At 35.7% G+C, this 14,936-nt stretch overlaps 1 protein-coding gene across 1 annotated transcript in view; it reads right to left on the bottom strand.

Annotated features, from left to right (window-relative positions):
• Window positions 1-11,719: 11,719 nt before the first annotated feature.
• Window positions 11,720-14,936, bottom strand: part of LOC103268060 (putative uncharacterized protein ENSP00000383407) — a 49,300-nt gene continuing 46,083 nt past the window's right edge. Inside the window, exons 7-8 of the mRNA XM_021716312.1 lie at window positions 12,902-12,967; window positions 11,720-11,761 (exon numbers count right to left, since the gene is read on the bottom strand). Coding sequence (XP_021571987.1) covers window positions 11,720-11,761; window positions 12,902-12,967 — 108 coding nt within the window. The remainder of the gene's footprint in view (window positions 11,762-12,901; window positions 12,968-14,936) is intronic.

Here is a 14,936-nt window from a genome sequence, read left to right as displayed (position 1 = left end):
CTAAGAATTAACAAGGTGATTGGTTAAGGACACAAAGAGAAGCTTATGAATTTACTGATCAGGAAAAGATTTACTGAAGATACTAAAACTGAGGCCTGAATGATGACAAGATATCAAATGTGAATATTTGCCAATGGTTTTAGATCCAGTAGATGGTCGGGAAGGCTATTTCACTTGAGATTTGAAGGACAGAAAAGGGTCAGCCAGCAAATAACAGGAGGAAGAGAAGTTCTGAAAGAGGATAGAGTTTGTGCACAAGTTCTAAAGCTGAAATTCCTGGAAGAATTCTTCGTGTGTGTCCAGGAAGAAAAAGAAAGGGAAGAGTTCCATAAGAGGAGGTCAGAGACTAACAGGGATTTTTGAGGAGGCTTTCATAGAGCAGGTTGAAGAACTTGAAATAGCTAATCAGAAGAGTGATGCAACTTGGTTTACATTCTTGTTCATCTTCTCTATTGAGCTTTGATCATTTTCCATTTCCGTGTACTCTTCCCAATAGCATTCAAACGTGCTCTGATCTCATCCACCTTTACTGCACCATCTTTTATCTACCATGTTTTCTACTCTTTTCTGGGCATGCAACTGAAACAAATTAACTGTGTATGCTTCCTTAATTTAATTCCATTAATTTCTTGTGCTTTCAACCCACCTCATCTATCAGCTTTTGTCTCTACCATTTCCTTTAAATTGCTTTTGTGGTCCAATGAAGCATTCTCAAACTCCTTTATATTATGATATTCAACAATGTTGGTCACAGTCACTTTCTAGAAATACTCTTTTCTTGGCTTCTATGACAACATGTGCCCCTGCTTTTCCTTTTGCATTTTTTGGCTGTTCTTTCTGTAACTTCTATATGCTAAAACCTTCCTTTTCTTGAAATTAAATGCTTAAATTCTTTTAGGATTAGTTCTGGGTTCTCAACTAATATCATCATCATTTTCTTCTCATGTGGACATAGGTACACATACACCACTTTTAATACCCACCTATATACTGATGACTCTCCATTTGTTTATTTACCCAAGTCTCTCTTTAGGCTTCCAATTCATATATCTAATTATCTATTTAAACTATTCATAAGTATGATCGGGACTAATCTCTAGACCTCCCCTCCTAATATGATTCTCATCCAGTCTTCTTCTACTCAGTGAATGCCATCTTCATTCACTGCACATTTCATGAATCAGAATTTAATCTATTCTCTCTGCAAAATGTATCTTTTAGTGGAAAAAAATTTAAATTAATATTTTCCCTCTACTATCTATATGACTATACATTCTATGTCTTTGTTCTGTTTAATTTTTTAACTTTAGAGGGTACATGCGCAAGTGAGTTAGTTTTTGAAGGTGGGGTTTCTGCTTCTATTGAACCTGTCACTCAAATAGTGAACATGGTATCAATTAAGTAGTTTTTCTTTTTTTTTTTTTTTGAGTTGGAGTCTCACTCTGTCGCCCAGACTGGAGTGCAGTGGCCTCTCCCGGCCACCGCAGCCTCAACCCGCTGCGCTCCGGCAATCCTTCCGCCTCAGCCTTCCAAGTAGCCGGAATTACAGGCATATGCTACCACGCCTGGCTGATTTTTTGATTTATTGTAGAGATGAGGTCTCGCTGCCCAGGCGAGTCTCGAACCCGCGGGCTCAGGCAATCCACTCACCTCAGCCTCCCAAAGGCGCGGGATTACAGGCTGAGCCACCGAGCCCGGCATTTAATTAGTTTTTCAACCCTTGCCAACATCCACCTTCTCCTCTTTAGGAGTCTCCAATGTCTGATATTTTCATCTGTATGTTCATTTGCATGCATTTGTTAGCTCCCACTTGAAAGTAAGAACATGTGGCATTTCATTTTCTGCTTCTGGATTAATTCACTCAGAAGAAAGATGATCCATGGTTTCCTTCATTTTTGTGGCTACATAGTATTCTGTGGTGTATATATATGTATCACATTTTTAAAAAATCCAATACACTATTGATGGGCACCTAGGTTGGTTTCATGGCTTTGCTGTTGTCAATTGTGCTGCAATAAGCATGCAAGTGCAGGTGTTTTCGTGGTAGAATGATTATGCTCCTTTGCGTATATACTAAGTAATGGGTTTGCTAGGTCGAGAGGTAATTCTATATTTAGTTCTTTAAGAAGTATACAAACTGCTCTCCACAGGGGTTGAACTAATGTACATTCCCAATAGAAGTATATGAGCACTCCCTTTTCTTCATACCTTGCTGACATCTGTTGTTTTTTGACTTACTAATAATAGTCATGCTGACTGGTATGAGATGTTATCTTATTACGGTTTTGATTTGCATTTCTCTGATGATTAGTGATGTCGATTTTTTTCTTGTGTTGGCTGCTTGAATGTCTTCTTTTGAGAAGTATTTGTTCACCTTTAATGGGTCTTTTTTTTCCTTGCTGGTTTAAGTTCCTAATAGATTCTAGATATTAGCCCTTTGTTGGATGCAAAGATTGCAAATATTTTCTCCTATTCTTTAGGTTGTCTATCTATTCTGCTGATAGTTTCTTTGGCTGTGCAGAACCTCTTCCATTTAATTAGATCCTACTTGTCAATTTTGTTTTTGCTGCATTTGCTTTTGAGGACTTGTTCATAAATTATTTGCTTAGGCCAATGTCTAGAAGGGCATTTCCCAAGTTTCATTCTAGGTTTTTTGTAGTTTGAGGTCTAACATTTAAGCCTTTAATTCAACTTTAGTTAATTATTGTGTATGGTGACAGGTAGAGGCCCAGTTTATTCTTTTGCATATGGTTAGCCAATCTTCTTAGCATCATTTATTGAATAGGGTGTCTTTTTTCCATAGTTTATTTTTGTCAACTCTGTTGAAAATCAATTGGTTGTAGATGACTGGCTTTATTTATGGATTCTCTATCTTGTTTCATTGGTGTATGAGTCTATATTTATACAAGTACTATGCTGTTTTGGATACTGTAGTTTTATAGTACAGTTTGAAGTCTGGTAATGTGATGCCTCTAAGCTGTGTTTTTGCTTAGGATTGCTTTGGCTATTCAGGCTCTTTTTTGTTTCCATATGAATTTAAGTACTGTTTTTTCCATTTTTGTGGAAAAAAAATGATGCTGGTAATTTGAATCTGTAGATGGCTTTGGACAGTGTGGTTATTTTAACAAGATTGGTTCATTCAATCCATGAGCATGGAATGTTAGTTTGTGCCATCTTTGATTTCTTTCAGTAGTGTTTTATAGTTCTGGTTATAGATGTCCTTCACCTCCTTGGTTAAATGTGTTCCCAGATATTTTATATTTTGTGGCCATTATAAGTGAGATTGTGTTCTTGACTTGGTTCTTGGCTTAAATGTTGTTGGTGTATAGAAATGCTACTAATTTTTGAACATTAATTTTGTACCCTGAGACTTTACTAAAGTTGTTTATAAGGTATAAGAGTCTTTCAGTAGAATCTTTAGAGTTTTCTAGATATAGAATCATACTGTCTGTGAAGAGAGATAATTTGGCTCTCTCTTTTCCTGTCTGGTACCTTTTCTTTCTTTCTCTTGTCTGATTTTTCTGGCTAGGACTTTCAGTGCTATGATAAATAGTAGTAAGAACAGATAGCCTTATCTTGTTCCAGTTCTTAAAGGGAATGGGTCCAACTTTTGTCCATTCAGTATGATGTTTGTGGTGGGTTTGTCATACATGAGTCTTGTTGTTTTGTAATATATTTCTTCAATACCTAGATGGTTGAGGGTTTTTATCATGAAGAGATGTTGGATTTTATCACATGTTTTTTCTGTGTCTATTAAGATAATCTTGTGGTTCTTGTTTTCAGTTCTGTTTATGTGGGAGATCACATTTACTGATTTAGGTATGTTGATCTAACCTTGCATCTCAGGAATAGGGCCCACCTGTTCATGGTGAATGCTCTTTTTGATATGTTGTTGGATGTAACTTGCCAGTATTTTGTTGAGGATTGTTGCAATTGGGTTCATCAGGATTATTAGCCTGTAGATTTCTTTTTTTAGTGTGTCTTTGACAGATTTCAGTATCGGGATGTTGTCAGCTTCAAAGAATGAATCAGGGAGGGAGCTTTCCTCCTAATTTTTAAAAATAATTTCAGAAGTTCTTATATGTTTGGTAGAATTTGGCTGTGAATATGTCTGGTGCAGGGCTTTTTTTTTTCTTTTTCTTTTTAATAGGTAAGGTTTTTACTGATTTAGTTTTGTGACTTGTTATTGGTATTTTCAGGGTTTCAGTTTCTACCTGTTTCAATCTTAGGAGGTTATGTGTTTCTAGCAATTTATCCATTTCCTCTAGATATTCTAGTTCCTGCACATGTAGAAGCTCATAGTAGTCTCTGAGATTCTTTTTTGATTTCTGATGAATTGGTTGTAATGATACTTTATTCGTTTCTGGTTGTACATATTTGGATTTCCTTTGTTTCTCTCGTTTGTTTCGTCAATCTGGCCAGTGGTATATCAATCTTGCTACTCTATCAAAGAACCAACTTTTCATTTGGTGGAATCTTTGTACTGTTGTTGTTGTTGTTGTTGTTTCAATTTCAATTAGTCTGTTTTCATTTTGGTTATAACTATTCTTTTAGTAGATTTGTTGTTTGTTTGTTCTTGTTTTTCTGGTGCCTTAGCTGAGATGTAGGCTGTTTGATATTTTTCTATATTCTTGATGTGGACATTTATTGTCATAAAGTTTCCTCTTAGTTCTGATTTCACAGCATCCCAGAGGTTTCAGAATGCTTTGTCTACATTTTCCTTTGTTTCAAATAATTTTTTATTTGTGTCTTGATTTTCCTGTTTACCCAAAATTTTATTCAGGAGCAAGTTGTTTCATTCCCAGATATTTTGTGTGGTCTTGAGGGTTCCTCCTGTTATTGACTTCTGTTTTTATTCTGTTGTGGTCAGAGAAGGTATTTGGTATAATTTTGATTTTTTTGAAGTTTATTAATATTAAGACTTGTTTTATGATTGACCATGTGGTCTATCTTAGAATATGTTCCGCATGGAGATGAGAAGAATGTATATTGTGTGGCTGTTGGGTAATATGTTCTGCAGATTTCTATTAGATCCAATGGGTAAAGTGTTGAACTTAAGTCCAGAATTTCTTTGTTAGTCTTCTTCCTCAATGATCTCACTAAAGTTGTTAGTGAGGTGTTGAAGTCATCCAATATTATTTTGTGGCTGTCTAAGTCTTATCTTAGGTGTAGTAATTATTGTTTTATAAATCCTGGTGCTTCAATGTTGAGTGTGTATGTTTAGGATAGTGAAGACTTCTTGTTGAATTGAACAGTTTATCATTGTGTAATGTCTTTCATTGTTCTTTTTATTGTAATTGTTTTAAATTTTGTTTTATGTGATACAAGGATAACAACCCCTGTTCTTTTTTGTTTTCTTATTTGTTTTCTTTCTCCATCCTTTAACCTTGAGTGTATGGGTATTGTTAGAGGTGAGCTGGGTCTCCAGAAGACAGCACAAGATTGGATTGTGTGTGTATGTGTGTGCGTGTATGTGTGTCTTCCCATTTGCCACTCTATGTCTTTTAAGTGGGGGCATTTAGGCCATTGACATTCAAGTTTACTACTGATATGTGGGATTTTTGCTCCTGTCATAGTGTTATTAGCCAGTTGCTTTGTAGACTTGGTGCTGTGCTTGCTTTGTCGTGTGTGGGGCTATGTGCTTACATGTGCTTTTGTTTTAGGAGATATTGTTCTTTCATTTCCATGTCTAGAACTTCCTCAAGTATCAGTTGTAGGGTGAGCCTGGTGATGATTTCCCTTAGTGATTGCTTGTCTGGGAAAGACTTTCTCTTTTGTTTATAAAGCTTAATCTTGTGGGGTAAGAAATTCTTGGATAGCATTTATTTTCCTTAAGAATGCTAAAAAGGGGCATTCAATCCCTTCTGACTTGTAAGGTTTCTCCTGAGAAGTCCACCGTTAGTCTGATGAGTCTCCCTTGGTAGGTAGTCTGACCCTTCTCTCTAGATGCCTTCAAGATTTTTTCTTTCACATTGACTTTGGGTAGTCTGGTGACTATGTGTCTTGGGGATTATCATCTCATATAATCTCTCACAAAGAGTTCACTGAATTTCTTATATCTGTATATTGACTTCTCTACTAAAGTTGGTTTTGTTTTTTAGGATTATGTCCTCAAATACTTTTTTCAGGTTTTTTCCATTGTTTTCTTCTCTGCCAGGAATGCCAGCCAGTGGTAGATTTTTTTGTTTTTGTTTTTGTTTTTAATCCCATATTTCTTGAGGGCTTTGTTCAGTTTTTTAAATTATTTTTTCTTTATTTTTATCTGACTGGGTTGATTTGAAGGATCAGTCTTCAAGCTCTGAAATTCTTTCTTCTGCCTGCTCTAGTCTGTTGTTTAGGCTTGCAACTGTATCATAAAATTCCTGCAATGAATTCAATTCATTTTCATTTTTTGTTAGTATGTCCAAGTCTTCTTTCAAGTCTTGGATCATGTTCATGGCTTTTTTGTTTTGGGCTTCCACTTTCTCTTGGATATCATTGACTTTCTTTGCCCTCCATAGTCTTAATTATATATCTGTCATTTTGGAAAATTCATTCCAGTTAGGATCCATTGCTGTGGAGCTGGTGTGATCCTCTGGAGGTGTTGAAACACTCTGGCTTTTGGTATTGCTAGAGTCTTTGGTTATTGTTCCTTTTTTTATCTAGGAAAGCTGACTTACTTTTTCTTTCTTTCTTTGTTTTTGTTTTTTGGGTTTTTAAAAAAAATTTGCTATTATTGAGATGGGTTTTTGAGATTTTCTTCTTGTTTCCCTTATGGATAGGGCTGTGATGTTTGTTTTGTATTGTCAATTGGGTGGGTTTAATGCCCTGTCTCCCATTTTCTCCTTGACTCACAGGTGGTGGGCAGAGGCAGCAGTGCTGGTGACTGGGAGGAGCCTGATACCAACAGCCTCAGGAATTGTGCTCTCAGAGGAGCACTGGGCCACCATTGCAGCGTTCAGGTGGAGGCAGGGATCTGAGTCATTGAGCCAGGGCCCCATCAACGAAGCAGGGAAGCCCTGTCTAGCCAGAAGCCATGGGGGTGGGTTTGTGGTGTTCCTGGCGGGGCCATGCAGAAGCACCCTGTCTCTTTGCTTCGCTCCTAACTTTTGGAGGCAGGGGCATAGGCAGCAGTGATGGTGGCTGGGAAGGGCCCATCCACGATGTCTGGAAATTGGACAAGAGAAATGCTGAGTTGCTGCTGTGGTATTCAGGTGAGGGCAGGGTGACTGAACCGCAGCTATACCACAGAAGCAAGAAAGCCCTAGGTGGATGGAGCCACAGAGGTGACCTGCCTCCTCATTCCCTCTGGGGTCCACATCGGGTGAGGCAGTGGTGGTGAGGGGCATGTAGCCTCTGGAAGCTGGTGGCCTCCTGGAGTCAAGTCCTGGTTGCAGTGCTCAGGTCGGGGTAGGGTGGGTGCGGGAGGGCCAGTCTTCAAAGCAGGCCAGTCCCCCTTGGCAGGAAGCAGCAGAACTGTGGGGGACACATGGTGCATTGCCCTCCCTGCCCCTCCCCCTTCCTTCCATAGCTGCAGTAGTAGTCATGCGGATGGCAAAGTGCCTGGGTTGCCTCCTTGGCAGGGTGGTGGCAGCCAGCCCTGCACTGCTCAGGGAACCAAAGCCTACTGGGTTCCATGTGGACTTGAGTGATGCCTCTGTCCAAAGTTCAGGTGGCTCCCTGCATTCAGCTAGAGATGGGTGTCGAGGGGGCTCTCCTGTGACCAGGGTTGCAAGGTCCTGTGGCAGAGGCATGGAGTCCCAGAGTTCCTCACTCACTCACCCCTTCCCTGAGATAGGAATTCTCCACCAGTTTTGCACCAAAGCCAACTCTGTGGGCAGTCCAGGCTTGCTTTCCTCCTCCTCCTGGTTCCCATCACTTCTCTGGCGAACTTCAGCTCTGCCAGATGATCCAGATGAAGAGCTAGTGGTCATTTTAGTCCCTTTCCTTGGGAGATGCTTCTAGCCAGCCATCTTGAACCAGAACTCCTCCAAAATATGTCTTGAATCTGTATACTTTTTCTCCATTTTCATTTTTACCACCTAATTTAATTTTCTTTCATTGAAATTATTGTCAAGTCTAATTGATTTTCATTTCACTTTTGCTTTTCTGAGTTAGAGTCCTCTTTGAAAGATGTAAATTTCCAACGAAATTGTAATTATATATGAATGTAACTAATTTTTCATGTACATAGCTAATATGATATTTAATATAGCTTTTGTATATATATTTCTGTCTATAAATGTAAATACCTTTTAGTTCATTTTGTTCACACTTCCTTAAATAATATAAAAATTTTGTTAAAAGTGCTTGATTAAATTTTATCTCATTTTCTGACACTTTGACTATTAGGATTATAGACTAATTTTTAGAAAATAGCATCCATGAATTATTGAAATGGATTAGTCCTACGATCATATTTTATGAGGTGGGATGGAAATTATTAAACATCTAGTCTACCAGCCTATTTTAAAAAATGGAAAAACCCAGAGAGTTAAGTGACTTACTCAAGGAAAAATAATGTATTAATAATAAAGTTGAGGTGGGAATCGAGTATTCTGACTTTTAATCCAATGTGCTTTCTTACAGTATTTTTAACACTTATTTTTATGTGTTAGTTATCTTATATTGACAGTCAAATTAAGACCAATCAAATTCAGAGATTTGATTGTCAAATTAAAAATGGTGTACCCATACAGAGCATAAACATCAGGTAGACGCTCTCAGATTCATAAACTTATCCTCTTAAATATATTTGTTTAATGTAAATGTATACATATATTTATTTATAAATTATATATATTCAAAAGGAAAATATAAAAGTACATATACACACATATTTGCTGGAAGACATTTATGTCTCTTTTGATTTTATCTCTCCCTTTCACCGAGGAAACACTTAGGCTTAACTAAACTCAGATTACCTATCTGTCTGAATTATGTTCTCTTCACTCCACTAATGAGAAGGAAACTGGAAAGTAACATGACAGACTTTGAATGAAGTAAAAAAAAAATCCCTTTGTTCTTTCATTCTTAATTTCTGATTTAGAAATGTGTTCCTTTCTAGTGTTGCCTTTAAGAAGTATTCAAATAGAAAATCCTGATCACCTGATGTCTATTTTACATAATTTCTTCAGCAGAAGAAGTGACATTTTTAGAATGAATGTTTTAGTTTATTTTTAAAGAATGCTATAATGGAAACCCTGAAGTGAAACTTTGGGTAGTTTCATGTGTTTTGCATTGACAATTTTCTCTGAGCTTTTTAGCCTTGACTCTGCTTGGCTATTGAAAAATTACCAATGCATAGGGCTTTAGAAATTTCTTTTATGCTCACAATATGTTAAGTGAAAAATTAGAATGAAATGTGTATAAAAAGTTGCTTTTTCCTTCTTTACATACTCTGCACTTTCTAGTTTTCTACAATGAAGATGCATTACTTCTACGACTGGGAGAAATTCTATAATTCAAAAAATGTATTTAGAATGCAGATTTCCACAATTGAATCTGTCCATGTCAAGAAGGACATAAGTATTCAGTTTTCTACTGTAAATTTGTTCTTAGTCACTTGAAAGGAAAGGTATATAAGGACTGGATAAAAGGAGAAAGCTATTTTCATGGTAAAAACAAAAGTAAAGCATAAGTATAAGCCAGGTACAGTAGCTCATGCTTGTAATCCTAGCACTTTGGGAGGTTGAAGTAGGAGGATCTCTTGAACTCAGAAGTTCAAGACCAAATAATAATAATAATAAATAAGGAATAGACTTTAAATGGTGAATTACTATACTATCAAATCTATATTTTAATTCCCTTCTATACAAAAGTGATTAGTCTCTATTCATGCCCAAAGCATAATTTGTAAGGTCATAATTATAATCAACATTTAGTAAGTCAATGAACATTACTAAAACATTACTAAAATAGGATTATGAACTAGAATCAGTCAATGCAGCATATGAAAACAGACACTTTTCATTTCAGGGGTTTATTTTACTGCTTTCTTGGAACTCCAACAGATTAAAAAGACAATCTGAAAATAATTCATTTATGCAAATAAAATATTGATTGAAGAAATAATTACAGTGGGTGGGAAAATTGCATGTTGATACTAGATATTCTTATAATTACAAAATTGATTTTTAATTTTTAGTGATAGAAACTGAAATTAAACTGAAACTGGACCAGCACTTAAAAATAAAGCTAGGTACAATTTAAAAACCTATTGAATAAATAAGTAATCGAATAAATTAACTAATGAAATCAAATATATTCTCCTAGAAGGTTTATAAGATGTTTATTCATTGATCACATATTTACTGAGCAGTTAATCTGTGAGAGAGGAAAAGGAGAATGAGACATTGGGTCTGGATATGATACTCATTGCTGAATATGAGTGCTATGGCAAATAGTCATCTGTCTTGTGACTATCTCCTTCACTAGCTGAGTTCTTGGAGATTCCAGTGCTATTTTGCACATCTGAATTTCCAGCATCAGTATGCTCAAGAAATATATTTGAAACAGACAGTCGGTCAAAAATACATCTGGAGGAAAAGTTTAATGTGTGTCATATGAGAAGTACAAATAAAGTTTCATGATTATTCATAGAAGATAAATTGTATCAAGTGGAGGTGAGAAGGGAAGTGTTTGGCTACAGGATTAGCAGGTATTTAAAAAGCTAAGCAGTATTATTTAGGATGTCTAACAAAGCCATTTATGTAACAGTTTTATCCCACCACGAAACATGAATCACCCATTCGAATCCTAAAACAAGCTTCCAGCTCCTTCTCCCTCCTCTCAAACAGACTTTGAGGTGCCTGTCTTTAGTCTTGGAATACCGTGCCTTCTAGGAATGCAGTAAGGAAAGAAAAAGGTTTTTCAAAAGCCATATGGGCCCTGATTTCCATGGTATAAGGAAGTTGTAACTTCATGATTATCTTGCCATGCTTTAGTTCTTTGCTCATTGACACGTAGGTTGGGGTCAGTCTTTTAATGTGGAGATACTGCCAAGCCAGCTAAGTTGCCAGAATGACACAAATCACAGATGCAAATGGGGGTTGTGTTTGTTTAAGGGAAAAGACCACAGAAGCAACATCTTTCTTACTTCCTGTATAGGATCGCCTGGACTGAAATTTTAAAGAATTTTCTAGAACTGTTCACAAGAATATTTTTCCTTTTGGGTACACCTCCTAGCTGACTCAAAAATATGGGCAATATCATATTATCATAATACCATAAGAAAGGAATTGGCAGTAGTGGGGAACTGATGGAGGGCACACCTCATCAATAAGGCTACCTGATCTCAAACCAGGTAAAGTGAAGACCAAAGTGAGGCCCAAACTTTGCCTGCACAGTGACCATTAGTATACCTAACCCTGAATTGTACTCTACATCTTTAAAATAAAAATAAAAATTTAAGAGCCATTATATAAATAAATTTTTATTAAGTGCCTACAGAATTCTTAGCAACAGGAGGAGCTGTGGTTATGAAAAAAATTACATAGTAAAGAACCTACTTTTGTATCTAGGAGTTGAAATGGAATAGAAGTACCAGGAGAACCTAGTGTAAGAACCAGCCCTGGTCTGCAGATAAATGATTGCTCTGCTTTGAAACTCGATTTTGTGACTAGTCATGTGAACTTGAGTGAACCACTTCACTTCTCTGCACTTAAGCCCCTTCATCTATAAAATGAGGAGTTCGATAACAGAAATTCACTGTGCCTCAAATAAGTTTAGGAACATTACTCTAGATGTGTCTTCTGTTGTTACTCCACATAAACTCTTGAGCCTTAGAGAACTATCAAGGAAAAAGTGGACATGAGCTACAAGTTAATCACAGATTATCAGGGTTTAATCTTCCTTAATCCAACACCTCACTTAAAAAAAAAAATGAAGAAATTAAGATAGTTCTCTTGCTTCTATTTCTAATTAAGGTATCTCCTAGTCTTCCCAAACGCATAGTTTTATTTTCATATAGAAGTCCTTTTGGTATACATTGAGATTCATTTGTTTTTTTCTCAAAGCTCTTTGATATTTAACTATCATTAATAACTCAGAAGGCATAAGGAATAGCAAACTCAATAATTTTTTTTAGGGAACAGAAGTAATATTTAAGTATTATCCTTCTATCACCTTTTCCTCTTACCTAGCAGAGCTTAGATATCGCTTAGAAAAATAAATGATAGCTGAAAAGAAAACTACTATAACAACTTAGATGTTAATAACTTGTTAATTATCTTTGGAAAGAGAGGGCTATAAATAAAAATATCAAAACTATTATATTTATACCTACATAAAGAAACATGATTTGTTGAAGTTAGTTATTTGCCACAAAATCTGCAGTCTATATTACAATTACATTTTGAGAACGAATAATCAAATAAGTTGTATAATTTACTTTTTAGTGTTCCCTAAACCCACTTGGGACAAGAGCTACAAAGAGGACTTGCAATTTATTCAAGTTATAAGCTATAATACTTGTCATTACACATGAACATCCTGGAAACTTGCCAGACCTTCCAAAATATGCTCTTTCCATGAATGTCTGTTAAGCAATGTTCAACAAGGGATAGAAGGTACTTGATGTGATCTGAAGATTTTAACATCATCAGGGAGAGTTGTCACAAAAAAGGAATGCTTTTTAGTATTATGAAGTGTTTCCTATCTCAGTAGAAATTGCTAAGTTTCAGGGAAAATTTTTTACATAAAACCTATCCTTCTTTGAAGGAAATGCTTTACGCTTCTCTTAGGTCAGGAAACCTCTTAATAAAAACAAGTACCTTTCTGTGTTCTTTAGAAACACTTCCAAGTGACAGCTGAAAACAAACGTAATAAAGAACTACAGAAAACAGTGCTCATGGCATTAAAATGATTGGGAAGGACATAGAATTCCACCTTAAATAGTCATATTTGGGGGAAAATTTCTTACCATTTCATCTGCAGTAGGCTTTACATGTCCTTGATAGTGAAATGGACTCCAACATTCTGAGGTCACCTTTATTTACATTAGAAAAAGAAAAAGAGACAACTTTTGTTAACATTCTTTATTAACGTTCTTTGGTAAACAAAACAAAACTTCACAAAGCTACCAAAATAATTGGTAAAGGATCCATTGTCTTAATTAGAAATAATTGTTTTGTTATCAAAGTTACTCAATGTTTTATCAGAGCCTTTATTCATCTATATACACACATATAATGATAAATATGAAATGTATATGTTTGTATATATAGTAAATGTCCATTGTATATCGATATATATCCATATACATGAATATATATTAGATTCACTCCCCAGCCCTCACATAATCTAATTCTAAGCCATGGTCTAAAATCTAGAAGAAGGTTGGGTTGGTGGAAAGAGAGTTAGAATCAGGAAAATGTTTTATGAAGCAGTCCATACTAATCTCTTAGTTTCCTACATCATTAGGTACATAATGGCCATTCATTTTTGAAACTCTGATTGAGTTCAAATGTAAACCAAATATCCATTCGGAGTTGGATAATATCTTGAGTCTTAGCAAGGGATATCTTTTATTACATCTAGTACCTGTTGGTATAAACTCCTTACTATCAACTTCCACTACTTTTGAAAAATCTACATACCTAGTATCAAACACAGTTTCTACCTAAAGCACATCAAGACTACAGCAAAGAGCAATGGATAGAGTTTATAACAGAGATGGAAGGATACTATGGTCTGATTATCAGTCTTGCTCCCAAATTCATATGTTGGAACCTAATAGGTAATGTGATAATATTAAGAAGTGAGGCTTCCAGGAAAGTGACGAAGTCATGAGGGCAAAGCCCCTTATTAGTCCCCTTATAAAAAAAAATGCTGAAGGGAGCTGCTTTGCTCCTTTTCAGATGTATGAGCACACAATAGAAGGTGCCATCTTTGAAGCAGAGAGTAAAACATCAAATTTTGCTGATGTCTTGATCTTGGGCTTCTCAGTCTCCATCACTGTGAGCAATAAATATCTATTATTTATAAATTACCCAGTCAAACATATTTTGTTATAGCTGCCTAAAAAACTAAGACAAAGGGGATTTCAAATTTTATTCTAAAGGGGCTTGTGATGGGATTAAGAGGAATTTAAAAAGAGGAAGATAAGAATGTTCATTAAACATCTTCTGGGGGAAGTATGCATATTCTTCTTTATTTAATATTTATAACAGTCACAAGAAGTTTTTATTATCACCATTTTACATATAGGTACAGAGAGTTTAAGCAACAAGTATAAAGTCAAGGGTTATGACTCATGTAAAGGTAAGGCAAGTTTGGTTGCTATAAAGTACAAAACCAAACAGAAGTCTGGAGTTGTGGCCCACAGACTTTAGCCAAGGAACAAGAGGCTTAGAGTACAAAACTGACAGAGAAGTTGAAGTGGCTGAAATAAGTGCTTTGTGATTGGATTTTATTTTGCCACTGGGTATAGTCTGTGGTTTCTTAAAGAACTGGGCCTATGTTTTCAGGTCTGTGCTACATTTTAAGGATATCATTTATCTTTTGATGAACCCTTAGATTAATTTCAAATCTGGGTTATTGCAAATAGTGCTACAGTAAACATGAGGGTGCAGATATGTCTTTGATATACTATGTTTCTTTAGCATCAACTAAAGTCACACTTTAAAGTCTTCTACTGTAAAAAAAAAAAAGGAGATTAGAGTGTCTTTCTAGAAAACAAATATAGTTTTATATTCTTTTTTTAAAAAAACAGGATTTATTGAAAGGACAGTAAAGCTTCCACAATGGGAGGGGACCCGAAGGATATATATATATATATATATATATTTTTTTTTTTTTTTTTTTTTTTTTTATTGTTACCTGGTTGCTGGGTTTTTTTTACTTTCTCTCACGTGTTGATGTTCTATAAGTCTTGTAGTGCCATAATTTCTAGTGTTTTTCTCCATGTGTATTTCACTGTTTTGTTTCAGTTTTCAAAACTCCTTTGAGTATTCTTG

Source organism: Carlito syrichta, unplaced genomic scaffold (assembly GCF_000164805.1).
Source record: "Carlito syrichta isolate Samal-C Ts95f unplaced genomic scaffold, Tarsius_syrichta-2.0.1 Scaffold308688, whole genome shotgun sequence".
NCBI lineage: Eukaryota > Metazoa > Chordata > Mammalia > Primates > Tarsiidae > Carlito > Carlito syrichta.
The sequence above is the reverse complement of the archived record's forward strand: the minus strand, read 5'-3'. Positions and strand labels throughout refer to the sequence as shown.